General features: G+C 47.0%; 1 protein-coding gene across 1 annotated transcript; it reads right to left on the bottom strand.

The window, feature by feature from the left end:
* Positions 1–1,446: 1,446 nt before the first annotated feature.
* PHYH (phytanoyl-CoA 2-hydroxylase) lies at positions 1,447–10,337 on the bottom strand. The gene is made up of 9 exons (XM_084305548.1): positions 10,164–10,337; positions 9,027–9,082; positions 8,531–8,641; positions 7,979–8,144; positions 7,808–7,889; positions 6,145–6,326; positions 5,159–5,308; positions 4,432–4,563; positions 1,447–2,436 (listed from the first exon to the last, which is right to left on the bottom strand). The coding sequence occupies exons 1-9, from the start codon at positions 10,254–10,256 to the stop codon at positions 2,383–2,385; spliced, it is 1,026 nt and encodes a 341-aa protein (XP_084161674.1). The 5' UTR covers positions 10,257–10,337; the 3' UTR covers positions 1,447–2,382.
* Positions 10,338–16,592: the final 6,255 nt, after the last annotated feature.

The following is a 16,592-nucleotide window of genomic DNA, read 5'->3' as shown; positions in this document are numbered from 1 at the left end:
AAGGCTGTGCAAGGTGAGCCAAATGCTTTTTGAGAGCTTTTTTAAGTGCTGGTGGCCTCACGATCATTGAGCCTTCCTCAAAAAAAAAAAACAGCGTGGGGCAGCAGGGGGCTTGGGTAACTATTGCCTTTCCTCTCCTTTGTGGTAATTCAAAGGAGAAATGTTAGCTTGGGACCAAGGCTAGTAAGACCGTGCAACTCTTCTACACCCACAGCTCTTCCCCAGTCACCTCCCTTGCATGCCCTGCTCAGCTCTGCCACCAAATTCAGATTTTTTTACTGTGAAATTGTGCTGGAGCCGGTGCTTTCTGTAGGGACTGCAGCAGGTGCAGGCAGTGATGCTTTGTGCTGCTCCCTGCCCTCTCCACCTGAATTGCAGGGGGCTGTGGCTCTGTCCTGAGCACAGGGGCTGGGATCTGCTGCCAGATAGGCCCCAGCTTTTCAGGGAGGGTTGGCTGGAAAGGAGGTTAGAAAGAGTTTTCTAAGAGTAAACTGAGGAAAATCATTGAGACTTGACTAAGAATGACCTAATTAAAATCACTTTCCGAGCTTGCTCTTTGTTTAGAGAAAGCTTTTATATCACGTCTGAAAGTGCCACAGGAAGCCCCTGCCAGAGGTGCTGCGCTGTACTGCAAGGAAGCTAGACCCTAAAAAGGACAGGTCTCTGGGTTTTGGTTTTGTCTTCCCTAAAAAAAAGCTTAAAAAAAGAGACTGATTCATTTCAGGGGGAAGGGATCTGACTGCTTTGCAGGGTGAGGTTTGCACAGAGGTGAGCTCGCCTCAGGTTTGTCCTCCCCAGGCTCTGGATCTGTTGTAGGAAGGAGTGAGCACCCAAGTCTCTCATCAGCTGCTGAGTGCAGGCGATCTGCGAGGTCTTTGGGTTTGTTCTTCTGAAAGAAGAGATTTAAGCCACAACCCCTAGGCAGAGATGCACATGTTTTTAAAAACAAAGCCAAAGCTCTTCTTTCCCTTCTCTCCTCCAGTTGTAGAAAGGGAAACTCAAAGAGTCTGGCAACTCACAAGCTCTGGGACTCTGTGGGACACCCGTGGATCTTCCCTGTGGTCGCAGCTCCCTCTGCAGCCAGCTCAGCTGCATGAGCAGCACCAGCCAGCGAGGTCTTGCTTGGTCCTGTGTCAGGAACAGGATGGAGATCCCCCAGAGAGCAGCAGCTGGGCTGAGCGGAGCCTCCAACCCACTGGAAATCTTTCACTCAGGCCCACATAGCAAGCAAAGGCAATCCCCAGGGTGAGAAGGGTGTGAGTGGTGTGGGTCAAGGATGGGATGCACCTGATCTGCTTTGCCCGAGCAGCCTCCTGACCATGGGGCAGCAGGTGGAAGGGCCGAATGGAAAAGAGACAAAGACAGCAATTGTATACTGGAATGTACAACTACATGTGTAACACCAGGATTTCTGAACGGCGGAAGTAATACCACGTAGCCTCCGCATAGCGTTTTGCTCTAATTTAATAAGCATTTCCAAAAATCTAGGTTCTGAAAGCAAAAGAACCTTCCAGAAGTCAAGGAAAAACAGAGTGAAAGGAGAGAGGATGGTGGCAGTGCACATCTGCCCATCCCGAGGAGTGCCCAACCACCTCCCGACCAGCCACCAGCACCAGGCACTTTTTCCAGACCTGCCAGACTCGGAGGACTCCCCCCTCATTTCGCACAGCCCCATATCCTTGGGAAGGCCAAGAGGAGGCTGTTTGGCCGGCCCAGCACTTCCCAGCCCCATTACCCACACCTTTATCTTGTGCCAGGGCTGCTCAGCCTGCAATCAGACCACTCCAGGCTACGTCTGGAGAACTCCACCAGCGATCACGTTCCAGCCCACCAATTCCATTTCCCTGTGCACGTGGTTGCTGCCTTCCCTCTGCCCAGCTCCTTGCACAGCTCCCTTCTGCTGGTGTCACTGTCTCCATCTTCAGCAGCTCTTCTAATGACTTCCCACATACTGAGGGGCCGCAGGAACCTGAGTCCCTGTGCTTACTTTGCATAGAAAGAGGAAGTTAGGCACTTTAAAAACCGTACCCTTGCATAAAAATCTTATATTAACATAGCATCAGCTCCAAGGTACAGAACTTTTAAACCACAAAGAGTAAAAACATCAAAAAATCAAGGTGCTCTTTGAAGACCGTCATTCTTTGATTGGCTAAAATAACCACAGCAAATCTCTGTTTTCCTAGGTTAGATTTTCCTTGACGTATGTCAGCTGTTCAACCTCAGTGCGATTATTTTGTATTAGCATAAAAAGGTTTTGTGGTGCAGCGTTTGGCTGAGTTACCGGACGCGGGTCACGAAGGCGCACACAGCTCTGCTGTTCTCTCCCATCAGAGGCACTCAGACTCGGACAGATGTTTTCCATCCTGGTCCTCAGATGTTCTTCTACAGATTAATCCTTTCCCCTCGCACAAGCCGTGCTCGGAAGTTCCAGATATCCTTCAAAACAAAGGAAAAAACCACACCATCAAACTTACTGAACATCAAATATTTCAAATCCTAAATATCAAGGAGCAAAACACAGACAGAACTGGGAAAAAGGCACAGCCTCCACCCCCAGAGGGACAGCTCATTGGCAGGCTCAGTTCTGGAAGGAAACAAGCAGCACAACGAATATTATCCTTACAGAAGTCGTCCAAACGTGCTGGCACACACCATGTGCACCTTGTGCTCCTCTGAGTGCCTGGAGAAGCTCGGGAGCTGACTGCGTACGGCGTCCTGCTGCACATGAGCAAGTGACTTGCTCTGTGCAGCAGAGCCCAGCAGGAAATAATAACAGAGATGAGCTGAATACGATCCCTTTGCCAGAAATCGGGTGGCAAGCAGACATCAATGTGGACTCTAAAGCAGAAGAAGAGACTGCTTCAAGGAGGTAAGCCTTGGGCAAGCTCCTGTCTGAGTTTCCCTGTCTGAGGATTGCTTAGTTCTCATCATTGGTCTTGGGAAGGTAAAATATAAGACCCGAGCACTCCTCCTTGGGAAAAAGCTCCTACTCTGGTTAAAGAAAGCATAAAGCTACAAGAAAACACACAGCCTCATCTAAGGCACATATGGGCACACACTTATTTCTATTCCCAGAAAGGAACTTTGGATTTCACTACCTGAGTAACTCCAGGAATCAAAAGCCAAGCGGCCGTAACTGTGCAGGCAATCTGCAAGTCCAGGGTTGCAAAATAAAGCCTGATACCCAGCCACACCCCAGCACTCCACGGAGAAAGAAACAACACAGCCAAAGGAGAAAAATAAATTCCTCTGCTCCATAATGCCCTAGACACTGAGTAACTTGAAGAGGAACTCACTGCCTTGATACTGGATGTGTATCTGTTAGGGAACTGCTGTGGATAAAGAAATTCAGAACACTTGAAAACATTCAACCCCTGTAATAAGGTTTGTTCTTCTGTCAGGGGCTTAATCCCTGGGGAATTGAGATTTGTTTTATATTTTACACATTGATTTCAATTATTTATAGCAAGAATCTGTTACATTCATCTCTTTTTTTTTTTTTTTCCTTTTTGTGGCAGATATATAGTGCTGCCTACATTCCTGCTTTTGCCTCCAGTCTGAACAATTGATGTGGGATTACACTTAACCAAAACCCAATCCGTCAGCTTCTGCAGTCAGATGTGGCTGCTTGTTTTAAAAGGAAAATCCACCTGCCACTAGGAGCTGAAACCATAAGAACTGGGGACATGCCAGATAGGGACAAGCACAGAATTTATTATTGCACCTCCTAATTGCTGTGAATTCAGGACAAGACATCGCTACATCTTCCTGTTTATGCCCTGCAGTCCAAACACAGCTGCCAAGGGCTCTGCTTCAGCAAACCTGGAACCAGGAGATGCAGCAAAGGGTAAAGCTGGCATGAAGTGCCCCCTGCTCCTGCCTTGCCACGTTAGCCCTCCCCACTGCTACCCCACTGTCTGGAAAGGCCAGACAACTTGTCAGAAAGCCCAGATCCCCTTGGACGGTGTGAGAAGAGCTGAGCCATCACTGCAGCAGAGCCCAGAGCTCCTGCCTTACACAACAACTCCACTTTCAGTCACCTGAAGAAGTGCTGACGTGGTCTGCACCTTCCCAGCTTGCTGAGAAGGGACCAAGGCACGTTCACAAAATCCACTTGGATAAGCAGAGCTGGAGGAGGAACCGCTAGAGCTCAACCAACACGAAAGGGCTGCCCAGGGAGCAAGGCCATTTCTCCAGCACAGGTAGCCAGACAGCAAGAAGCAGCCTCAAGAGCACAAAGGCCAAAAAAAAAAAAAAAAAAAAGGCTGCAGCCATCCTCACGGTATCAGACCATCAGACCTTTTATTTTGCCAAGCTTGGCATAGCTTTACTGTGAAGCTGGGAGTAGCAAAACCACAGAACTGCCATACAAGGGGTACGTAGAAAAGGGAACTGAACTGGATTGTAACAAGGGACACACCGAAGCCTTACCCTGAGTTTCATAGCAGGCAAGCTGTATTTCTTTTGTACCATTTCTTGCAGTTCTTTCTCCAGGTCTTCTTGGATCGTGTCCTTGACATCGATGTAGTAGCCCTCGGAGCTGGCGAAGTGGCAGCTTATGCTCTGTGGGAGGAAATTGGCATCACACTGCTGCGCTGATTACAAATAACAAAGGGAAAGAAAAATCCCGTGTCCCTGCTCGTAGGCACCCCCCTCTTTCCTTACAGACCAACCCAGCAAATTCCTTCCTCCATTCAGAGAACTCCTGCAAGGGTTTCCCTGGAGAAATGTTCCTGCTCACTCACATGCCTTTATCCCCTCCTCTCAAAGTGTTCTCCCAGCCCCAGCAAGAGCTCCACTCCCATCCTTCTGCCTCCCCACACCAGCGTTAGGCAGGATGTTTCCAGCCACCCTGGAAATGAGGGAGAAGCACTGAGCTCACCACCTCACAAGTTTCTAAGCACTTCAAACAGAGATTCAACACCTAATTTCTGCTCCTGCTCTGTTTTTTCTCAAGCAGCATGCTCTTCTCCCAAAACAAAGAGATGTTAAAAAGGAAGAAAATAAGAGAGAAAGCAAAAGTATATCAGGAAGTTAAAAAACACCTTTAAAAGCTCAACAAATACTCATGAGTTTGGGGGTGTGAGGCAATTTGATCAGTTTAAAGCAAGAAAACAAACAAAAATACCAGCAGGTACAGCAAGAGATGGTTTCCTACCTTTCGGAACCCCGACGTCCTGTTTATCCCAGAGCCGTGGATGAGCAGCGGATGGAAGAACACCGTGTCTCCCTTCTCCATGACAAGGTGAACCTTGGGACCCTTCTCGTCGTAATTAATAATCCCATGGAAAAGCTTGTTTGTCTTACCCTAGGGGGAAAAAAAAATAGCTGGGTTGAAATCACTCGGTTAAAATTAGAGCAAGGGGAGATTGTCTGTGCAGGGAACGGTGGAGACAGCTCCTGACCTGCATTCCTCTGGGAGGTTATTTGGTATGACCAACTGAGAGTCACTTGCATGCCTAAAAGTCTGCCTACTACAAGCCTGAGGCATAGCAAAATCTTATCTTTTCCTATTTTCTGAAGCCAGATGACAGCAATTAAGAAGATTTCTCCACTGGAGAGAACAGAGAAGAGCAGCATGGAATCCCACAAGAGATGCCACCTCTGGGATCCAGCCTTCTGCTTCATTCTTAACAGGAAGCTAACATGAGCTATCATCCCAGCCTGTTGTTTGCTATCAAAAGGAGCAAAATACGTTTTGCTCCTACAGGGATACGTTTTGCTCCTACAGGCAAGTCCCTGAGCTCTGCAAGCAGGAACAAATTCTCAGGAGGAAAGAGAATCCTCAGACTTGGCAGGGGCACTGGAAAACCGTTCACGTGTTCAGGCAGCAATGCCACAACGTGACGGACAATTCAGAGGCCCCAGCCCCTGGCCCCAGACTATGGTGCAAGTTCAGCTCCAGAAAAGGATCCCCTCCAGCATCTAGGTCTGGAACTAGGGGGGTATTTTTGAAAGTACACCAATGTTTTGGCATGATTTATCAGGTACTTTCCTCTAATGAAGAACCAGGGCGACCTCACTGAGAAAGGCTTTGGGTGAAGCTGGGAACAGGAGTGAATCTGCCCAGAAAAAGCCTTAATGAGAGCCTCAGCTTTGTCCCACGCCCCATGTCTCTGCGGTGAGCCCCCCGTGCAGCTCTACCTCCCACTGCGGGTAGGCGTGAGGCTTCAGGGACTCCTTGTGCGTGCCCGGCTGCACGATCAGGCACCCGTTGGTCTCGTCAGCCCTCTCCATGGCGGTCCAGGAGCACACGATGCGGTCGGCCGGCCGGAACGGGAAATAGTGCAGGTCCTGATGCATGGGGTGGAGAAAGGTCTGCTGATCTGCAACACAGGGAAAACACCTTCAGCATCATCAAACGGGGCACGGCCTCCTCAGAAAGCTCCTCTGGTGGCCTTCACCACCACCACCACCCGCCTGCCAAGCTTTCGCCTTCCATTTGGCTGCCCTCGTTTGTGAACTTTAACCAGCACGGTGTTGCATAAACTTTTCCCAGCACAAAGATTTTCAAATAGCTCCAGACAGCAGCGCCGGGAAGGCTGTCAAGAAGCCTCTTGATCTGTCGCTGTGCTGCAAGGAGAATCAACCCTGCCTGTGCTGCACTCCACAGCTGTTCATTTAGCTGTTTATTCTCTTTTTTTTCTTTTTAATCTCCCCAGACAGTCTACCCAGCACTCTACTAACCTTCCTCCTAGAGACTTTTTCCCTCTAAAGTCAAAACAAAAATATTTCTGTATGCTTGTTATTTCTCTTCCTACCATGGAAATGGAAACCTCTCATCCTCTTTCGCACCAAAACCAATATTAGATGATTTATTTAACCACTGAGTGTGCTCCCAGGACAGATATAGTAAGGGGGTTTCTACTTGCTTCATTTATCATATTACTTAGACTTTGGGCAGCCTAGAAAACTCTCCTGAGACCTGCAGCTCTCCTCACGTACTCTCAAAAACACTGAGTGGAGGTTTTATAGTTACAGAGCAGCTTCCCATTTCTTGACCACAACTGTTTTCCTTTTACACTAAAAATGCATGGTCTCCCGTTGAATTCCCAAACAAAACCAACACGCTCTCCTGCGACGTTTCTCAGATGGCAAGTGGAGGTGACTTTCACCAGCTCGGTATTTTAATAACTCCACCTGCCGTGTGTCTGCACACCCGAGCATAAGAAACCGCTTAGGTCTCAACTTCCCTAAACTGAACCAGCTTACATGGGGTCAGAGCTACTTTGGAAAACTGTAACACGGTTGGTCAGGTTCTCTTCTCTCTCCCTGCTCATCATCTTTGTGTAAATTATAATTTCAATTTCCAGCAGAGCCAGGCTTCAAACTCTTTCCTTTGGCACCTGCTCAAGCGCCTTCACATCAAACCGCTGAGCGTACAGACACTGTCAGCAAGGTCAGGAGCACATGAACTCTGAGCAAAAGATGATCTCTGTACTTATTGCCTTTTACTGAGGTCCACAGAAGGACTTGTTATCACCACGTTTGAAAAGTCAGGCTTACAGGCACGGCACATTTCCAGCAGTGGCCCCTTACGCAAGCACAGCTGGCTGCACAGGGAGCTCGCTTGCCCACTTCGAACACTTTGGTGCAGCCAAGAAAACAAACAAACAAAATCCACTGAAAACTGAAATACAAGAAGTGTTATCTAGGGAAGCTACAGTTAAAAAAACCCGAAGTGTTACCAAAGTGGTCTCATAAATTAAAAAAAAATATATATATTTTGTTTTAATTTGTCTCACATTATTCAATAGACAGCGTACACAAATGATTTCTGCATTTCTCTTTTCCAAGTTCTCCTTACCAGAGTCTGGAAGTTTGTTAATCAGCATGGTGTGCATTGCCATTATGTTTGGCCCTGTGAAGCACTCAACGTATTTGAGGATCTACAAGGAAGAAAACATTAGAAAAAAATATCAGAAATGTGAAAGACGAGAAAAGACTGTTGAGGGGCTGCATTTTATTTTTATTTTACCTCGGGCAGGGTGCAGTATCTGAAGAGCTCTTCATCTTCCTGGAAGTCTTGCACTTTGTTAACTACGTTTTCAGACTGGCCATACTCGGATTTCAGGGCCGTGTTTTTCATAATCATAGCTCCCGGGAGGCTGACCTCCTTCTTACAGATCCTGATGAACTCCTTCCTGCAAAGACAAAAGCACTGCATCCAGCACCACCACATCTGTTTTCATAGAATCCCAGAATGGTTTGGGCTGGGAGGGACCTCAAAGCCCCCCCAGTGCCACCCCCTGCCATGGGCAGGGACACCTCCCAGCAGCCCAGGCTGCCCAAAGCCCCATCCAGCCTGGCCTTGGGCACTGCCAGGGATGGGGCAGCCACAGCTCCTCTGGGCAGCCTGCTCCTCTCCACCCTCTGAGTGAAGAATTTCCTCCTAACCTCTAATCTAAATCTCCCTTTTTTAGGTTATAACCATCCCTCTTTTCCTGTCACTTAGTTTTGGGGCAGTCCAACTTCCCCAGGCTCCCCTCATGCCCACAACCCATCATCACCTCGGCCAAGTGTCCCATACCTGAAGCGCTCGATGTCTTCATCAGAGACGAGTTTCTTAACGAGCAGATAACCATTATCTTCATAGAACTGCCTTTGCTCTGGGGTGAGGACGTTGTTGTCCAGGGTGTAGCTGAGACATAGGAAAAACACGGTGCATTAGGGCATGCAGGGCATCGGTGCTAGGGGCAGATGGCCCCAACCAAACCCCGGGGGAAAATGATGGAGAAACCCTCTCTCAGCAGGCACCAGGGCACAGGGATAGTCTGTGGTGAAATTATCCGCTGGGACATTTTCAAGATTTGGGGTTAAGCTCTTTTATTAAACTGCAGTTAAATAAAAGGAGAATGCAGCCCTGCAAAATGGAAGGCTATGAAAGGCTGGTGATCAGCGCAGGAGCGAGGTTATGCAGGGTGGAAACAAAACTTGAGCTCAGAAGGGTTTTTGTTGGTGGTGTGGGTTTGTTTGTTTGCTTTTGTTTTGTTTTCCCACTCTGTATGGAAGATGATCTAACTTACCGAAACCTCCCTGGCTGAGGAGCAGCAGTAACGTGTGCTGAAGTAGGAACGCTTGTCTGGGGTGCAAATTAAGGAATGAACACACAGACACAGAGTTAATGAACATCCCCATGTCCTGAATCCATGGGTTTGTGTCTGATTTTGTGCTCCTGCTTGCACCTGTGTCTCTTACCAGCCTGAGATAACTGCTACCCAAACATCTTTATACTTTTTATACATTTGGAGACTTTTATGTCCTGCCTGATCACATCCCCTTCACTAATTTATTATAATTCAGAAAACTTGCCAGCATTCAGCTCTGTGAATCAGCAGCATTTTTTTTTTAAATGTTTATTTAAAAAAAATATATATATATATTTATATATATTTATATATATATATTTATATATATATATATTTATATTTTTATATATATATATATATTTTTTTTTAAATTATTATTTTTAAAGCAAAATTTAAGGCAGCAGCTTCAGAAATAGCATCAGCAGGCAGTCTGCACTTAACTTTTGGAAATGTGCAACAGACCAGGGTGAAAACTTTTTGCCCCCGTCTTGTTTCTTTGATCTATGGTGACAGGCAGCCTCCAAAGCCTCCACATCCTTTCCCACTCGCCAGTACAGCACAGACAAAACCTCAGAGCTTTTCCTGGTGCTGGGCTAATGGTCAGGTCTGAGACTTTCTGTGTGATTGCTGAGCCGTGCAGGGTTTATCTCACCCCAAAATGAAAATCTCTAGGGTAAATGCCCCTGCTCACTGCTCCCAAAACACCGGCAGCCGTAGGATGATCACACGCGTTGTGCTTTCGGCATGTTTTATCATCAGACCCCAAGAAACGAGTGAGCAAAGCTGATCAGAACATCAGGTGCCGTGGAGCGATGCCATCAGCTGCACGCCCCCGTGCCCGGGCTGTAGGGCTCAGAGGAGAAACTCCAGGCAGCGAGAGGCTTTTTGGGGCTTTGTTTTTCCCCCAAAACAAAGCACCAGGGCACACACTACCACCCCACAGCTGGGTGCCTGCGCGTCCTCGTTGCACAAACCACCACCAAAGCCCTCCTAGGTGTGCAAAAGCATCCAAAAAGCCCCCACCCTAAGAGGGTCAATGCCTGGCCACCCCCTCCCCACCACCACAAAGGATACAAGTGCAGGGGCCGTCCCCAGCCGGGGCGAGAGGTGCCGGAGGATGGTGTCCAGCCGAGCTGCCGGGCCTGACTTCTTCCCCAGCTGCTCCATCGCGCTCGTCCCGCAGCCTGACCCTACAAAACACCCGGGGAGGAGCTGGGCCCCGTCACCCTCTGCAGCTCCAGCCTCGGCTGCACATGCGCCAGCAGCCGTGCATGCTCAGAGAGGCTGCAGAAAGGGAGCCAAGGCCTGGCAGGGGTTGCGAGTGGGAGGGCCCGCTGGAGGCTGGGAAGGACGTGGGGAAGCTCGGAGTGTGCTTTTCTTTGCTCTCCCCTTCCTGTGTTTTTCCCTTCCTCTGCCAGCAGTCGCTGAGCCGCGAGGATTTAATCAGCCCTGGGCGGAGAGCGGCGCTTGGCACGCTCGGTCACAGAGCACGGATGGGGCTGGCAGGAAGATTCTCTTTATTTAGCTCTTGTCGCTCAGGAGACTTTCAGAGCTTGCCTCGTTTCTCCGTGAATCGGATCTTTATGGCCCCACAGTCACCTCAACATCGTGTCAGGGTCTTATTTGCATTGACACAGACCTGGAATGCTTGCATACTCCATCACAGCTGTACTGGATGCAGGACACTGAGCTGGGTGGCCTTTCTGCCCAGCTCCTGGGGCAGCTCCGGTGCTTTTAAGTCAGCAAAGAGGCCAAGGAGCAAAGCAGTGCAGCACCTGGGGAGTTTGGGGTGAGGAAGAAAGCCTGGAAGGGAAATCCTGGTGGAGGAGGATAAGAACACCAAGCATTAAAATGTCCATGTGCTCAGAAGTGCTGTATGGGTACAGGTTGCTCCTAGCATCCTCTCCTCTGCCTTAACTAACACCATTAGCACATCACCTGAGAAGTCTGAGAATATTAAGGGACTTAAAACACCTCCAGCACGGCTCAGAAGGTGATTTTTGTTATTTTTGCACACCTGCTGTTGCTGGTGCTCCATTTAGAACTTTACTGCTCCTCCAAAGTGGGCTTCAGGTCCCGTGTCACCACTTAGACCAGCTTGTGCCATCGCTGTGGCAGTCAGTCCATCCTCACTTTCCCTTCAAGTGCTAAGCTGTGAGGCAGGCGCAGCAGAAAGGTGAGGTTTCTGACGATGGAATTAGCCACCCTGCATCCTTCTCCATTCCCTGGGCTAGGGGTGTTTGTCTGACCAGGACAGAACAAAGCACTGCAGGGAAAAAAACAGTAACGAACACTTTGCAGCAATATAAAAACCAGCAGCATTGGGGCTGGAAAGAAATTATGCTAAGAATTCACATTTTTGTGCCAACCCACTGAATGCCAGCACCTGCTCAACTCATTCAATCCTCTTCTGCAAGGCAGCCAGGCCCTGCTCCTGATGCTGCACCATCACCACTGCTGTGCAGCTCTCCAGGAGAGCACGTCCCCTGTTGCTCCAAGGCATCTCATGATGATAGGGTGTGAGCCACAACTTCTCCAGGAAGCTCAAGTCCATTGTGCAACAGGTTGTGCTTGAATCCAAGGTGGCGTCTTGATGAAACAAGAACTCGGCTGTCAACATCCTGAGCTTCAGTATGTTGGCTCTACAAATAAACAGCAACGAAGGCATGGATAGGAAGAAGTCCTGTCCTTCTGAACTTAAGCTGCATCCTAAAACCAAACCCAGATTATCAAGGACTTAAGTAAAGATGTACCACAGCAGGGTTTGTGGTTATTTGTGGCAGCTGCCCGGACTGGAGTGCAATCCTGTTTCTTGCTCATGCGGCCAGCAGCCCCATCATGCTTGGTGTGGTTAGTCACTCCCTTCAGGGACGGTGACAGAAGGGAGGGTGTTCACAGAAGTGGGAAAAAAAACAGGATCAGGACCCCAGAAAAACACTTCTCATGTGACAGAACTGTTTTGTGTAGTCAGAGGGAAGAACGCAGGCATGACGAAGGGAAAACAAGCGGCAGCAGTGACAGCACACAGCCCTTTATTGCCACTAACAGCAGACCTTTGACTCCTGATCTAAAGGAAAACTTAGTCAGAAGTAAACAAAAAGTTAATAGGAGTCTCTCTAAAAGCAAATTCAAGGGAACGGAAAAAAAGCAGCAAGAGTAACAGTTTTATTACAGAAGTTGTAATTACAACTGCACTGAAGGCTCTATTTATAATTCAGATATATGCTGTAATTACCTTCACAATCCAAACTGAGACAGGAACCCCAATAAATCTTCACCTGGGACAAAATTCAGGTAAGAGACATCAAAAAGATGAAGATGAACAATACTACACATGCCAGCTCTGACACAGACCCATTGCAGTGTAGCTATTTCTTCCCCTGTGTATGTTTAACAGCACCTGATGCAAAGGTGTCCTTCGTGTCTGAAAAAAAAAATAAAAAGAACGGGTAGTGATTAATTCTGCTGTACTAATTTAGGAGCTTGAGAACTAACATGCTTTTATACGTACATAATACACATAGGTATGTGCGTGTATGTACATATATACATTTTTAAACAAGAATTGATCAAACCTGAAAGAGTTCATCTCCCTGTGCAGTGTTTACAGTTATTCCTTTTTACTTATTGCTTCTCTAGTGATGTTGCTAACACTACCCATGTTGGCACTGGTAAGACTGGTTAATTTCCAGTAGCACTGGCTTGCACAGCAACTGCCATGTTCTTGGCCCACCCTGTGATATCCCCAAATAATTCAGGATACATCACCCACCTTGACACAGGAAGGGATGGTCGAGGTGTGACTGCCCTTTATTTGTACCATCGCATACAGCCCATGCCCAAAGCATTTTACACGTGTACTTTAATCCAACAAAAGGTTGATTTCAGGCATCGCTGCCACTGCTCTGTGCTGCAGAAGTGAGAACCACACCGTGACATAAACAGCATGGCTGCTGTGTTCACTCTCTAAAAACTGGGCAAGGGTTTGCTGTTCTGTAACACAGGTGGTGTCCTCTCATATATAACATGATGGTCTGTTCAAATGAAAAAAATGTCCTTTGTATCTTATTCAATAAATGAAAAACCACTACAGAGTGAATCATTTTCAAATATATTCATAAGCGTCGCTAAAGCACAGACTGAATATCACCAACCTAGAAGAAAGAAGGAAGAGACTTCCTTTGTTAAGATAACTGATGGAGACATTCATCTTTTTATTAAAATTAATGGCATTTGACAGTGGCCGTGTCTTTGCAAATTATTTTTACAGCTATGTCTGTCGGTTTACCAAGTTTTATAGAACGTTTTTATACAGCTGCTTTGCATTTGGCTTTTCGTTTTAATGTTTTCTGTTCATTAAATCACAAAACTAATAAAAACTAAACGATCAGGATTTCTACAAGCAGCACTGAGATGGTTCTAATGCGCGGCACTGTAATTTAATAAGCATCTCAATCGACTATTAAAATCCACATTATGATCAGAACTGTAATTCCAAAGATGAGGTCTTCTGAAAGCCTAATTTACTGCAATGGGAAGTGGCAGCTGCTGCAACTCAGCAAAATTAGCTTTTTTTAACTTAGATGTCAAGGAAAACGGATGGAGCCACTAACAAGAACAATAAAATCTACCACCAACACACAGGTTTTCATCATTCAAAAGATTCAAGAAGGGCTTGTACAGATATATTAGCAGCAAAAGAGATGAAAATGTGGTCCCTGTGGGGAAGAAATATAGGGGGCTTGTGATGAAGGACGCAGAAAAGGTCAAGGGAACTGCATGGGAACTGCTGGCATGGTCTCTGAGGTTCCTGAGGTCAGATTCCTGAGTCAAGCAGCAAGATCCCAGGGCACAAAACACCCCTCGTGTTGCACAAGACTGAGTCAGAGACCACCTGAGCAAAGTGGGCACTGTCAGATCTGTGGGACTGACTACATGGGATGTGTAGGCGTGAGCTGATACAACTGCAAAGCTGCTCCCTCTGCTGTTCCCAGATGTTCACGATGGCTACAAGAAGGCAAATGTCATACCTGTCCTCACAAAGGGCAAGAAAAGGGATCTGGGGAGTTACAAGCTATGCCCCAGTCTTCAAAAAGATTATGGAGTAAATCCTGGGTTTGCTGTGTCCAGCTACACCAAGGGCAAGACAACTGGGAACAACCTGCACAGATTTACCAAAGGCAACTTGGAGCTGGCCAATCTCCTCACCTTCTGCAATGGAACAGCTCTATGGATTATGGCAGGGCAATGGGCAGTGTTTACTTTGACACTAGGAAGGTTTTTGCCCTGTTGGGACATGCAGACCATAAAAATGGGTGGAACATCGGCTGAACTGCTGTTCAAAAGGCCGTGAGCAGCAGTACAAAGTGCAGCTGGCTGCAAAGCAGCTTTGCAGGAAATGTCTGAATGGATGGGATGAAGATGAGCAAGAGTACACCTTGTACACCTGCAATCCGAATGGTTTGGGGTGGGGAGATCATCTAAAGGTCATCTAGTCCTTTGGGCACAGACTTATTTCAGGTTGTTCAGCGGGAAGGGCTAACTGCATGCTGGGCTGCATTAGCAAGATGACCCCAAAGTGTGGAGGGAAGGAAACAAGGAAAGGCTGAGAAAATAGCTGGAAGAGAAGGTTCCAGAGAAATCCTACAGCTGTCCTCAAGTATCTAATGGGAGATCTAGAGAAGACAGCCAAACCTTTCCTGAGTGTTCACGGCAAAATTAAGAGACAACAGGTACAAGCTGTAGCAAGGAAAATTCCTGTTGGATAATATGGAGAAAATTAGGCCAAATTTCTCAATTAAGTCAAAATCTCTATTTCAGGGGTGGCCAAAGACTGGAATAAGGGGTATGGAAGGACTGAGCAATGTCCACCTGTCCACCTAGACTCATACAGTCCTCAGAAACTGAGTGTGACCGTCCTTGCTTTGGACCAGGAGCCTGCAAGACATCTGTTCCAGACCAAATTATTTAAAGAGCTCATTTACGGTAGCAGGTGCATCCTCTGAGTGACCTATTAATTCCTAATTAGTTCCAATAAGGAACGTGTGTTGTATGCGAACACAAATATACGTTTACCTTAGAAACACCAGGACCATTTTTCTGTGGTTATATCTCCCTCTTTGATGGTTGGAGACGTGAAGTAACAGCTTTTTCACACCTTAAAAAGAGGCAACAAGGGAATTTAAAAATGAAATAAAATAATTTAAAAAAGGAAAACCAAAACCATACAATAAAACCAGCCTCTTCCTGTGTAGCAGGCTCCTGATCCCTGCAGATTGTGAGCTGAACTGCCCTTCACGGAGGTGTTGATCCAACTGAGGTCTCCTCCCTCTCCTCACAGACCACCTAACCTGGGACAAATACCCCCAAATTATACTGGGATATGCGTTACCTTCCCCCACTCTGAGCACTGGCCAGAGGTTGCAGTCCTATCTTGTGGTCAGAACACAGACACACCTCCAGATGACGACTCCTCCCAACTGCTTGCCAAACATTTAGTGGAAAAAAAAGTCAATAAACCAGAAAATATTGGTGACTGTGCCCATCTGCTCACCCTCCAGTCGCTCAGGTTTGCTGCCTTGTTCCTGCAGCACTCACACTAACTCTCGTGTCTCTCCCAAGTAGAAAACAGTTGGCCAGTCCTCAATTACTAGCAAAACATAAACTCAAACTAACACCTTAAAAAAAAAAAAAAAAAAGAAAAAAGAAAAAAAAGAAAAAAAGAAAAAAAACAAAAAACATTCTGACACCATACACCATCACAGCTAATTTCAAGAGCATTATTTTGCCCCCTGCTGCAGGCGAAAAGCAAAAAGACGGTGGAAACCAACGCATTAAAGAGAGATTGTAATAGATATTGGCTATCTAACAATCCATGCTACTTATCAATTGTATAGTTCAGGCTAGGGAGCTTTCCAGTTATTAAATTCCTTCTTACTCTCCACTCCTGCCAAAACTTCGCTGGAGTTTTCCAAGGAGCCTTCTCACCGAGACTGACTCGTGGAAGCTGGTGCCTGCAGGTACCTGTGGATGCAAATGAAAGTACATTAAAATTACATAGGAGACTGGAAAAGCTAATAAAAAACACTAGTTGTTGCTTTCTCGTGGCTTTTTGATGCCAGCAAAACATTATGCATTAAAAAAAAATAATTTAAAAGGCTACCTTTGAGTGCTACCTGCTGATTGTTTAAAGCCATACAGCTTTGGACTTGCTAGTCCTCTTCATATAGCCTCCTATAGGTTAGGCTTGATCTAAAATCTGGTTTTTAGCAAGTAAAACTTGTGCACAAATCACTGCAGCCGCTAGGGGAGAAGAGCAGATTACAGCTCAACGTTATCACCCTCTGAATCCAGTGGCACAGCTGGAATTAACAACCCACATCAGCTCTGAGCAGGGCACACACCACCTCTGGGCTGTCAGCGCCAGGAAGCCCTTTGGGATGCAAATCGCTGCCATCAGAAACCAAGAGGGCATTTCCCCTGGCAGTGCTGGTGGCTGGATTC

Source organism: Netta rufina, assembly GCF_964035555.1.
Source record: "Netta rufina genome assembly, chromosome: 1".
Classification (NCBI taxonomy): domain Eukaryota; kingdom Metazoa; phylum Chordata; class Aves; order Anseriformes; family Anatidae; genus Netta; species Netta rufina.
This window is presented reverse-complemented; position numbering and strand designations above follow the sequence as displayed.